Genomic DNA, 13,741 nt, shown 5'->3' with positions numbered 1-13,741 from the left:
TTGGAAAAACAATTGTGAAACAGCTATTAAAAAAAAAAAAAAAAAAAGTTCATGCTACAAATAGCATCAACAAGAACATCCCTGGAGTAAAGGTGTATTTTCCTAGTAAAAATGTCCTTGAGAGTTTGGGAAAGGGTAGGTTAGTAGAGAGCATATTTTAGATTTTCCTCTTTTTTTTTTTTTTTAGATTTTATTTTTACTTTTTTATTTCTGCTGATTAAATGCAAGTCGAGGCAGAAAATCCCTGACAACACAAACCCAAACTGAGTGCCAATTGTTTTTAATCTTTCCTGGGATGAAGGAGTGTCATGTTGTTTTCAGCTGCTCGGTTCCCTTGGAGAAAGGGCACGTCTGGATGCAGGTGATGCTGACAGGCTGCAGCCATGGAAGGATTGGGTTGGATTCTTGGGCAGCTCAGGTCATTCCTGCTGACAGCGTGTGAGCAGCGAGCTGGGCAGACACACAGCTAAGGCCCCGAGGGCTCAAAGGGTCTTCACTTCCTCCCTTCTGACTTCTTCCCCTCATATGAGAAACTGCTCAAAACACGAGAAAAAACAGATTGGAAGAGGGTGTCCCATGGCTGCTGCACTAACCTACAAAAGGATTGTAGGGAGAGGGGCTTCATACTCTAATACATTTGTCTTCTACATTTCTGTGTTCACTTCAATGATGAAGTGCTGGCCTTGCCGGTGAGCTGGGCTAGGGCCATGGGCTCCTCTGCATGTGCTCCATGTGCCATGGACCTCCAGGCTCCCCTGAGGGCCCACTTTGGGTTTCTGTCCCCAGAGAGAGGAGCTGAGGAGCCTCCGAGCAGCCCTGACCCCACAGCTGCTGGGGAAGCCTGTGCTGTGTGTGCTGCTGCTGGCAGTGAGGAGTAAGCACCGTGGGCTCCTTGGTTGGCTCCTGCAGTGGATGCCTCACCAGATTGTGCAAGTGACCTCAAAGGAATTATATTCCAAAGAAATATTCCTTGTCTCCCCAAGAATTATTTCCAGAATAGCATTCATCTAGGCAGGCTGAACTAAATCTCATCCATGTACAAACACACACACACACACACAGAGTTTTCATCAAATTTCCTAAATTTGTATAAACACAATTTGTTTTGTATTAATTAATCAACTGTGTTTTCCAGAGTAAAGCTGCATTTTCTTTACAAGTTTGTATGAATATGCCCAACTTTGGATGGACTGCTTGTACTCTGATTATTGATTATAGTCACCTAATTTTACATTATTTTCCACTAAGATGGCTATCTGACACCATTGGATTGGATAACCTGTCCTGCCAAACTGCCTGAGTGCTGCAGTATCTGCCCTCTCAGTGCCAGTAAATTCAGACTCTGTGAGCCTTGTCCTTTATTACAGCAGTTGTCCCTGTGGAACCAGAGAGAATGGGGTTGTTCAGCCCCCCAAGGCACAGGTACTTATTTCAGGGTAAGATGTGTTGCCATCTGGAGTTGCTATCTTTCTCCATTGAAAAAAAGGTTCTGGAGAGCTTAGATATATTAAACACTACATTTTTTTAGTTTGGTTAAAATTAGACAAGAGGAATCCTGCCTCAGGCGCCTAGGCTTCGTAAGTCACAGGTGTTGAAAATAAACTTCTCCCCTATAACAAATGACAGTGCACTATTATTGATATTCCTCAAGGTACTGACAGCAGAAGTGGAACCAATTCAGATCACATGGTGCTGCACAGAGAATCTGTCACCATGTTTAGACATCAGCCAGCACAGTAGAAATATCAAATGGGAATTCATCACAAGACTCATCTTGGTAAGTCAAAACTCTTTAGACTCTCTAAGGGAGTGTTGAATTTAGAGCATTCTGATGTTCAAATTTATGATAGATTAGTTTCCTGTTTGTACACTAAATAGCATTTCAGAAAAGACATCTTTTCCCCCTCAGAAATGATAAATTTTAATTCTAAAATTGTTTGGCTCCATCTGGTATCTTATCAACACAATTTCAATACAACATTACAGTTACAAAAATAAACTTCTGGTGCTTTTCCACATGATGCCTATTGCTATGGAGTAGTTCTGCTTTTAGTAGGGCTGTTAAGGTAGCATGGGACCTTGTGGACACCACACAGTCTGATGCTGGAGCTAAGCAAGTGCTTCCTAAATTTTCCCTTTTTTTATTTTTTTCCCCCCCTCTACAATATCCTTGAATACAGCTTTGGCTCAGAAAGATCATAACCTGAAACCAGTGAGTCTCTTAAATGCAGCTGAAAACTGAGTTAGGAGACATGAATATTTCAGGTGATGATGCATGAGGAAAAAACCCCAAACCGAACCAAAAACCATAGCTGCCAAATCAGTAATTTCTCAGTTTGGGATCATTCCTACATTCCCCTACAGCCTCAGCAACTTCAGATATGCACCTTCAGTACATTAAAAGACTTGGGGAAAAAGATAAACCCAGAGATATTTCCCACTCCCTTCCTACCCTCACTCCATAATTTTCCAAAGAAGAATCAAATCAAAACAATTTTGCCTCAGTGACTGGGGCAGGGAGAAAAGCTTTCTTCAAAAGATGTCCCGAACATGTTAGGCTGCATTGTCACAGAAAATTGCAGATAGGTGCTGCTCATTTCTAGACAGGCAGTGTTTGTGTGTGCCTCTGTGCAGGGGGCAGGGAGCTGTAGAATTGTACCTTTGTCCATGCAGTGCCCAAGGTATCAGGAAAGAGGAGAGCAGAGCAGATTCATGTGGTCATTCATCTGAGGATTTTCTCATGCTGAGGGTCTCTACCTGCATGTATGACCAACATCACCCGTTTCAAGGTGAAATAATGCCATGAGTGGAAAGCATCTCTGTTTTATTTCTGCTAAGTGGTTTTTCTGTTCTACTAAGGTCTGTTTCTATCAAGGTATCCAAAGATGAGAGCAGCAAACTTCCTTGCTGAGCAAAACTCACTACTAAATTTGAACTAAATTTATAATGGTTTTGATCTTGCAAAAGTATAGTTTTAAAAAATAAATGAGCTGAATTGCTTTTATTTAACTCTACCCCTGACTTTATTCACAACTCTATTGTAATGGTTCTTGAACAAGAATTGATTGGAATTCAGTATCTTAATTTTAGTTGGAATGGTAGAGATGGAGCAACCTCACCTCAGAGAGGCTTTTCAGCAGACTTATTTATTCAGGATAAATGGCCTCTGAAGAAGGGAAACCATAAGTTTTCAGAAGCTTGTAACTGGAAATGAAAGCATTGATCTTCTTGTCAAATTTAATCCCAACTCCAAATACCTAAGGAATTAGAGAATCTCAATAAAATAGTCAAAAGTTACTGCTAGGTTTTGCTTTAATATTTTCTTCCCCCAGTATCATTCTTGGAAGAAACAGGACTGTTCTGCAACTCCTGGACAAATGCAAAGGTCAGCTTAAAGCAGAGTATTAGCATGGAAAATTTCAGCACAAACTGTTCACACCTTTATAGGTTATAAGCACACTAAACACTGGGTCTTCAAATAGAATGATTCAAGGAAAATCACCACTGTATCTGGCATCCACATGTACTGTATGTACTTTTTGGGCTTTTACCATTCAAACTTGCTCATGCATAATACTTAAAATGAAGATGGAGTAGGTGTGATACATTCCTGGGAAGATTTACAGGTGAGTTTTCTGCTCCAGAGATTTTCTGAGAGGCCATTGCAGGAACACCAGAGGCACACAGCCTGCTAGAAGACTTTTACTTGATGATTTCTGATGCTTTCATCACTTGCCTCAAAAAGTTACCAAGGGAATGACTTTGAGCAATCCGGATCTGTGTCTGTCAAAGCTGTCTTGTCTGCCAGCTAATGGTCATAGGTGAGGGCAGCCTGCTGCTTCCAGGGCAACTTCCTAGGGACAAGACAAATAGCATTTCTTCCCCCAGATCCAGAGGTCACAAGAGACAATGCATTTAAAGTAAGCAAGGCTCTGAGATATCCTTGTCTGAAATTCTACCTGAAATTCTTTTCTTACTGTTGCTATTGTTATTATACCCAGTGTTTAACATCACTAAGCTATTGCCCAAGCAGCCAAGCAGCCAAGATCTCCATTTGTGGGTACAGAGCCATGCACCTCGTGGTTGTCCTGCAGGGATTTGGCTGCTGGTGGCCAGGGCAGGCAGGACGAGCAGGGTTGTGTTGCTGGGCAAGGGACAGTGCAATGCCTTTCTGTACATGAAATAGGCACGGTGAGAGGCTTCCTCCTCTCCAGCTTCTCCCTGACACCTCTGAGTAGGCTATGGGTCCAGACAGGACTTTCTTCTGCTATGTGAGTTCAGAGCCAGGACCTTGGCACAGGGTGATGATTTCAGCTACCTCAGTGTGGCTGAGAGCAGACAGGGGCACCTGGCTTTCATAAGCAGCTGCTTATGAAAATGCTCCCATTTTGCTCCTGAATGCCTGCCTGCCTTTCAGCTACCTCTGGAGAGGTGAGCAGATGGGTGATCAGGTGCATTTATGTTTTAATCCCTTGTTAAAAGGAACACATGGGTTTTGAAATACTCTGTTTTAAGCAAATGGCTGCAAATAAGGTGTGAAGCCCACAGCCAGGATATGCCCCTCACTCTGCCCTTTGTATTTCTCTCACCCTTGTGTACCTCCTGCACAGCCGCCTCCTCTCCCCCGCTTTATTTTTTTAATTTTCCGGTAGGCATATCAATTAGATGAGAGCTTTTCCTTTTAAACATTGGGATTTTCACTGGGCCTGCTAAGGCTGTCAGGTCTCGTTTGCTGCTGAACAGTTCATGCTTTGGTGCTGGACAATGCATGAATGTTTAAATTGCCTGAAATGTCTAATTGAATTATCCTCAAATTACAAATCAAAATAGGGGAGGCTGTCTCTGGCTCACAGGCTCATTCACTGGGATGTGTCTGCCATGCTGCTGCTTTTCTTTATATTTTCTTTTCTGCTTCCGACTAGGCCTGTGTTAAATGAAACTTAAATACTGAAAGCATTTCTGTTTGCGTGTGCAGGGGGAAGTGATGCCGAACGTAAAGGGAAATTTATTCACGTTCCGGCTCTGAGTTCTTTTTGTGCTGCACGAAAATGAATTCATGAAATTTATATCAATGCACAGGAAAGGAAAACAGCCAGCTGCTATTTACAAAGAAACTTCCTTTCTCTTTCAGTCACAGTGATACATAATATAAAACATTTTCAGGCAGATATATATAAATACCATTTAACTATTTTTTTATGAGAGCTCACAGATTAAGGAAACTGACTACCATAAAAAAGATTTGATATATCTAGCCAGCACCCATGATAAAATCAGCTTCCTTAAGCCTTGCCATAATACAACAAGAGAGAAATTTAAACCCATAGGATTTTCTTTTCTCAGTTGTTAGGAGAGGCAAAGCTGGGTCTCCATGCATCACATCTGCCCTGTCCTGCACCCTCCCCAGCACCCCTGGAGGCTGGTCAGGACTCTATCACTGCAATAATGCTTCTTTTATGGATGTGATACTTTTTATAGGATTTAACAATACATGATAGAAGGGGTTTACCTACCTATGTCCAGCCTCAATCATTTTATTACTGAACCTTAACTTGTCCAATGGCTGCCTGAAACAAGGGCTCAGAGTGAGTGCTGGTGCTGCACACTGTATCCAGCACTTGCACCATCCCTCCTCTCCCCAGAAAATAGCCCTTGAGGGACTGCACTCCATGAAGGCATTGGTGTCTCCCCCTGTGTCTCCCAGGACATCCCATGTGCTCTGTGTTTGCTGCTCAGGTAAGGAGCCTGTGCCAGGGCTCACAGCCCTGCCTGGCTGCTCACACACATACGGGCTGGGCTGGCAGGACACTCAGTCTAAGCAGGAGAATTGCTAATCCTCATGCATATATCAAGCTGTGCCAGGGTGCAAGACAGAAGCAGCAGGACAAGAGTTTAAATGTTGCAGTGAGTACTTTTGTTCTAACTAAAGCCAAAAGTAAAACAAGTTCAGAACATGCCAGCTATCTTGGTATTAATATTCTCAGTATTTTTACTGAATACTAAAAAACTTAAGTTTCAGGCCACTTTCAAGGGCAACTTCTCTGTAAACTCATAATTAGACAACTGGCTCTGTGCTATAAATATGGTTGAAGACATTGCAATTATGAAAAAACCTTAAGGAAATGGCTTAGATAAAATCTTTATTAATGGAAGATTAGCTCTGAAGGGACATTTTGGATAAGAAATAAACATATATTAATATTAAAAATGTTAAGACTTCACTAATTGAAGACTAATACATACTATAACATCAGTTGTCAGGATTTTTTTGTTTTTGTTGTTTTGTTTTGGTTTTTTTTTTGGGTTTTTTAAACATTTGATTGCTTTGTGTGCAAAGATTATACCTGCATGAGTCAAGCATGCCCAAATAAAATCATCTTTCAGAAATGGAGAAAGTTCTGATCTGGAACTAAATTGTACTGGGCATCTTTTAAAATGTGCTCAGATGAAGGCAATGAAAAGCATTTCATGATTTTATATTACCAAAATCACAGAATACACATCTCTCTCATTACAATTTCTTTCTCCCTCTCCAAATGATATGGAACCCCAGTAATCTAATTTCTCTCTGGCTGTCATAACACTGGTTCCCAGTGATGGGATGGTGAAGAAAGAGCACATCAGGCTCTTCAGTGAAGTTGTGGCACCTCGTATTATTTAGTAAGGTTTTCAGCTATACTCATGACATAACCCTGGTTTCAGGTTAGGAGCTCTTTCACTGTACTCTAGCCTAACCAGATTTTCACCCAATCCTCCCATTGCTTGTTGTAACCATCTCATCGTAACTAAAGCCAGACAAGAGCTCAGCCAAACAACAGTGAATTTGGGGCTGATACTGTTAGTAGGACTTGAGGGACCATACCAGGATGTGTCCTGCTCTCCAAAGTGACATTTCTCTTCCTCTGCAGACTGGAGATAAAGATGTTGATTCAACATTTTGATGCCTGAACCAGGGCTCAGTGACTTCCAGAGGCATTTTCTTTCTCAGTGGTCACATAGAGATTTTGACGTGGAAGTTTTCTTCTGCAAAATCTGTCTTATATTTAAACCTGATGGATACCATAGTTTATGGCATAATGGTTATTGATGTAATTCATTAAACTGCCCCTCAACCACTTTGCATCACAGAATCATAGAACTGTTTAGGTTGGAAAAGACTTCTAGGATCATCAAGTCCAACCACTTATCCAGCACCATCACATTCACCAATAAACCATATCCCCAAGTGCCACATCTATACATCTTTTAAATTGGTCCAGGGTTACTGACTCTAACACTTCCTTGGGCAGCCTCTTCCAATGCTTGACAACCCTTTAAGGGTAGAAGTTTTTCCTAATATCCGTTCTAAAACTCCCCTAGTGCAATTTGAGGCCATCTCCTTTTGTCCTCTCACTTGTGATCAGTAGAACTGACCTCCATCTTGCTAGAACCTCCTTTCAGGAACCTGTAGAGAGAGAGATTTTCCTTGAGCCTCTCTTTCTCCAAACTAAACATTTCCAGCTCCTTCAGCTGCTCCTCATAAGAGCATTATACTTCAGACTCTTCATGTTCCCAGCATGCTAGATGATTATTGTTGCTCTGTCTTGTTTAAGATTCTTTTCCAAACTGGGACATAAAGTAATTCCTAAGGTACCAACAAAAACTATTGGGGAATAATGTTTTGGGAACTAAAGACAACAAAAATACTTCCCTATTTAAATAAACTCCTCCCATCCCATGGCAGGTATTAGCTGACCTCACATAGGTACCTGGCAGTCACTAGGGGATTACTTCAGCCTCCTCCTCTGGCTGGGGAAGGAGGAGCCCTGCTGTGAAGGAGGAGCACAGGCTGTGGCATCCCCTTGGCTTCTGAGGCCCTCACAGAGCTGTGCTCTTCACCTCTGTCTGGTAAAGGCACAGAACTGGGATGGGGCAACCCCAGCCAAAGGACCCAGGTTTAGCTACAGTGTGTCAGTGTCCATCTGTAAAGGACTCCATAAACTGCTTTTTTTTCTTGAGTGGAAAAGGAGGGTGAACCCATCCAGGGAGTTAGAATATAAATGGTGAATTATCTCTTACACCAAAATAAATAAAAATATGTAGTATTATGTGAAAGATGAAGAAATACTCTAAAACTCGACTATGAAACTTCCAGCCCCTCAGCATAAGAGAAAGGCTTTTATGAGCTTTGGGGGGCTGCAGGAATGCATAAGTGTAATCCCTTTTTTTATGCACCTCCAGCAGAGCACAGATGTGGGACAAGAACCCCAGGGTTAGGTGAGACTTGTCTGGACACACACACAAGCAGCAGCCACGAGTTTCTCCAAAACCATAACAGAAAGTGTTCAAGCAACTGTTCTGGCAAATTTGGGTAATAGGAGAAGCACCTAAAGAGGCACTGCAGCCATTCCCCCATTCAATGCTCTCAGCTACATAACCAATAGGACACAGCAAAGTTTTTACAAGTACATTTTTATTTAAAATAAAAATTAGTTATGGTGCCTTTTTAAAATAGGGTACTGCACAATCTGTATATGCAACACAGTTTTTGGTACAGAACATACTTATTGAGCAATATCCTTAAATACTAAATATACATTAATGGCTTGTTTGAGAAACATGACAACATTAACTCTGATATTTTTTTCTCTTTAGTCATTTAACCACTGATACAGATTTCCTATAAACATTATTTGTTTTCATCTGTACATGTGGTACACAGTCAAGAAGGCAGATCTTAGAATATTTACATTCATGCATTGATTTAAACACACTATTTTGCAGTTTAAAATAATATATTTTTGTTTGTACAGGTGCAGGGAGTATTGTCAATACATATCTACCATAGGCCTGATTCTCCACTGCTTGGCAGCATCTATGGTCATGACCTGGAGCAGGGTGCCCACACTTTCTCCACGTGCTGTGACCATATGGCATGCAAGACTGGACAATTAGGTCTCTGTATAGATATATATCAATATATTTATATTTTACACTTCATAGAACTTTTCCCTTTCTTTCCATGTCTGTTTTTGCAGCATCTGTCCAAGGCAGAAATGCTTCCCTGGGCACACCACTGTGTCAGGTGCAGGACAGGAAGGGCAGCAGGGTTGGGGCTTCAGCTCCACCTTTCTGTCTTGTGAGGAGTGAGGAAACTCAACACTTTGCAGCTCAGGCCTTTAAGGTGCATCCCCTGCTAGTGGTGATCCTTGAGAAGAGATTTGGAGCTGCTGCTCTCCCTCAGACTGAGGGCAGCAGTTTGCTGACTTTGTCTGGTGGTGGTCAGAGCATGGCAAGTACCTTCTGTGTAGAAACTGGCCACCTTCACATCTGCAGGGGGTCTGACTATTTTGTGAATGGAGCTAGGCAGGTCCTTTCTACCCCTGGTATTTTAGTGGCTTAAAAGGAACTCAAAATGCTTGTAAAGCTGCATTTTGGATGGCCAGTTCCTCAGATTCAGGATCACTGCTTAGTGAAGCGCTTATGTATCTGGCCTATTCCTTTCCCTTTGTATTTAATTATAGTACAATAAGGAAGCACAGAAGCCTCTCTTATATAAGCTCTGCAAGTAGTCTGTAGAGTATTAAACATAACCTTGAACCCCATGAGCAGGCCTCAGAAATCACTCCTCAGTGATATCTCCTGTCTAGCCTCCCTTTTCTAAAGGTTACATCTGATTCCCATATACTTTTCCAAGTGCCTTTCTCAAGATCACTTTGGTGCAATGTAGTCAACTGTACCTGGGCAGAAATTTAAAGGCAAAATGACCCCATGCACGATTTCCCACCTCTCCCTGCCATGCTGTGATGTGAGGGCTGAGAGCAAAGGGTCTGGGCAAGCAGAAGAGCAGCTCTCAGCCTGTCTACTGCTGCTTTTCTGTGGCCACTGCATTATAAAAGCCCATGAGGAAGGTTTGCTCAAGAGCTGTTATGGCAATTGTGTGCCTGATGCATTTATCAGCATGTTGCATACAACGATAGTGGGTATCTGCCTAGCAAATAAGCTACATGTATTTCTCTCAAAATACTGCCACAGAGCTGGTACCTACTTTTATCTTGATTATACAGCTGGGTAAACTGAGGCACAGAGAGGCAAAATTACTTGCTAGTAAACAGCAGATCAGTGGCAGAGTTGGAAATAGATCCTAGGCAGCATGTGCTGTGTCTTGCAATGCCCTGTCTATCCACTCTCCATGAAGCTTTTAAAGTTTATGTTCTCCTGAAAAGTCTTCATGGGGCTTGGGCAGGGTTTCCCTGTGGGCTGTGTCATGCACTAATGTCTTCTATAGTGAGGACATTTTACCACTGATATCACTGAAAACCAGACAGTGTTTGGTGACCATCTCTTTTTACTCGTTTTGCAAAAACAGACATATTCTGATGGACATAATGATCTACAAATCCCTTTTGCGATTTTGATCCTTACAGAACGTACCTTTAAAGCTGTATTAGGAAACAAATAAAATCAACAACCTTTAGGAAAAAGTGCTAATCCTGAGCCCATATTATGCTAAACTTACCTGCATTCATACTTTATACTCTCAGATAAACATGCAACCAGTCTCAAACTATTCCACGTTTCCACATTTAGGCTGAAACAACTGGAGTAAAAAAAGAAAGGCAAACATAGGTAACTACACCAAAATAAATGTTATAGCTTAAAAATATTCTAGAAATATACTTGTCATATTTTTATTATAGTATTTAGAGGGTAAGTGCTTTCAGGAATCAGCATTTGGGATACTAGACTCTAATTGTAAATTCTGTCATTTTAATCCCACTTTGGATCTAAGAATAAATCATTGTGTCTTGCGTAAGCACACAACATTAATGTGGCTGGGAATGATCACACCTGTGGGCAAAGGGTTACTTGCCTCCTTTCACTTTTGCAATTGCATTCACTTCCCAAAAAAGTCTAGCTTTAAAAAATAATTTCATGGAGTTATAGTTTTACATAGTGATGACAGACTAAAAAGCTAAATGAATAACTACATACATTTTTCAAGAGCAATATATAGCAGCATTTCATTTTATAATTGAAAAGGTACTTATATTTACAAACACCCTATTGTTGATAGGTAATAGAAAACTGCAGATGGGCCTGAGCTGAGACTGTTGATTTGAAAATGGCAGAGCTTCTTTTTGGGAAGATCTGCAGAACATTGTCTTCCTCTACCATCACACCCAAATCTGCATCCCAGGAACAGATTACTCACAGGCCGGAATGCGCTCAAAATCGAGGTCTGATTTCTCCAGTTCAGGCACATCCTTATATAAAACTGAAAGTATTGGTGTGCTGCAGTACTGAGGGACAACACAGCTGGGGGGCAGCCAGTTACCCACAGACATGGAGATGGAGTGGTACCAAAGTTTTATGTCCAGACAAGAAGCCAGGGTGTAAATTTGTCTTTGACTGCATCACTACTTTCAGCACAGAGGTAAATGGAGACATAGAGGTGGAGATGTGACACAAAGGAAAGTTTTCAGGAGGTAGGGAAAGACCAGCATATCAACTAGTCTCATCACCTTTATCCTAAGGGCTACTTACTGAGTCTGACCTGAGATCCTACATGAAATGAATTTGGGTAGATTCAACTTTGCTTTAAATAGTCTGCATGTTTCCATGTCAGGGAAAGTATACTGAACTGTATGCTGAGCTTGGCACCACTGTCAGTCTCTGCTCAGGGAAGGCAGAGACTGAGGTAACGTGGCACAACCAGCTACCAGACCCTCAAAGGTGGTCCTACAAGCCAGACCTGCAATGTCCTCAGTGTGTCAGTTCAGGAGACTCAACGCTTTCAGGGAACAACATTAACCAGTGAATGAAGAGAATTTCAAAGGGCTGCTAGTCCTTTCAATACAATCCTTCCCTAAACACACCAAGATGTAAACAGTATCTTTCCTGTAGGAGTTTCCCTGGGGAATCAGTGCGGTGCAAATACAGAGAAACGTGGAATTTCACATTTTTAAAGATAAAAGTGTGGTGAAAAAAAAGGAGTCTGATCATGAAGTAATAATGTTTAAAGCACATCTTAATAGCATCTCTTTCAATAGCAATGCTAATTGCTAAAATCTTACATTTCAATTTCTTCTGCCTGAAAAGCCTTGAGGCATGGAAACTGCATAGTCACCAGACCACAGATAAATTTCCTGGGATAAGTCAAAAGTTCAGACCAATTTTGCTTGATTGCTTAACAGAAACCTTTGTTCCCTTTTTAATAACAAAATAGGAAGAATGAAAAGAATGAAACATCAGTGTATGAATCCGCACAGGCTGGAGAAGCACATAGGTGACACCTTTCACCATTTAGAAGGAAGTGTCTTCCCATTTAGAGGGCGACACCTCCCTCTGACCCATCTGTGATAAACTACTGCCACTCTGGCAGATCACCCTCTTCTCAAAAGATCCTACTTTAGAAGCTTTTTGTGGACACTCAATTCAAACATAAAAGTAGGGGAATAGAGGAAGAAGAAGCGGGAGGCATCGCAACATCGCTTTCATGGGATGCAGCATGCAATGCTTATGCCTTTGTGAGGCCTTTTCTCTGGGCAGCCCAGGTGGGTGAGTTTATCCTCCCTTGGAGCAGCAGCAAGCCTGGAGAGCAGCCTGTTTTTCTCTTCTGGATCACTGATGCGTGCGCTGTTTCTGAAATGAAGTCCTTGGCCACACAGCTCCCTTCGCTGCCTCATTTCACCCACCTTGCGTACTCCGTGTGTGTGCTTTGAAAGTTTGCCACCTCCTGCGCCTTGGCGGGGCTCCGGGGATTATACGACCGCATTGTTATCAACTGTTTTGTTGTTTTGGGAGGAGGTCATTGCATATTCGGACCGACTGGTTCCGTTCTCTTCTTTTCTCATTGGTTTCCTTGGGTGATCCCAGGTTCGGTGATGTACAGGCAGGGTAGGGAGAGAAGAAAGAACAGAGATCAACATCTTCTTTTTTAATACAGATCGAAAGCAAGGGCACGTAAGGTAAATAATAATAGTAAACTTCTCCAGTTTATTTTTCCCTTTCTGAACACAGGCCAAAGCAGCACAGTGCTTTGTCAAGCACCACAGTCCACCTGGAAGGTGACAGATCCTAAGATGTCATGATGTGCTATTGGTGTCCCCATGCTAGTCTGTTAATGGATACAGGTGTATGTGTTGCATGAGATGAAGGCTGCTGGAAGGAATGTCCTCCACCATCACTTTTGTCTCTAGAACACAGGCTGGGATGCTGGGCTGGGTGCTGGGTTGGGCTCTGCCTTGGGGCAGTCATGAGCTTTCTCCTCAAAGTGTCATATCATTCAAACTGGGATGATGAGCAGTCATGTCCACCAAGAACCCAACTCCCTCCCCAGTCAGGACACCAGTGTGTTCTGTCACTAGGAGTGGACTCACCTGACCCATGCAGATATGTGCACCTGTGGTGACCACCCCAGACAATCTCCACAGCCAGTGGAGAAAAACAGGTACTTATAAAACATGATTCAAAACAGCCTTAAGTGGATACCCATAATATGTCAAATGCTTTGTGCCTACGGCATTGGTTTTTCCCTGTTATCCTGTCTATAAAGGCAGGATAGTCTGCTTGCCCAGAGACAGGTGTCTGTGTTCTAGGTGTCTGATTTAGTGACTGAAACATGGTGCTGCTGTAACCTACCAGACTTCCAACAACCATTGCCTTCTTGTTCTGTATAGTGGCCACTCATACCATTTCATAACACAGTCCAGGATCACATGTTAATTGTGAGACAATTCAGGAAATTCTCAACAAGTGC

At 42.1% G+C, this 13,741-nt stretch overlaps 1 protein-coding gene across 1 annotated transcript in view; it reads right to left on the bottom strand.

The window, feature by feature from the left end:
* Positions 1-8,434: 8,434 nt before the first annotated feature.
* The window catches only part of PRIMA1 (proline rich membrane anchor 1), a 49,988-nt gene continuing 44,681 nt past the window's right edge, over positions 8,435-13,741 (bottom strand). Inside the window, exon 4 of the mRNA XM_083863076.1 lies at positions 8,435-12,843. Within this exon, the coding sequence (XP_083719202.1) occupies positions 12,744-12,843 (100 nt within the window). The 3' untranslated portion in view covers positions 8,435-12,743. The remainder of the gene's footprint in view (positions 12,844-13,741) is intronic.

The sequence above is a fragment of the Zosterops lateralis genome (genome assembly GCF_965231275.1).
Source record: "Zosterops lateralis genome assembly, chromosome: 6".
Lineage (NCBI taxonomy): Eukaryota > Metazoa > Chordata > Aves > Passeriformes > Zosteropidae > Zosterops > Zosterops lateralis.
Note: the sequence above shows the minus strand (reverse complement) of the source record. Positions and strands in the feature narration are given on the sequence as shown.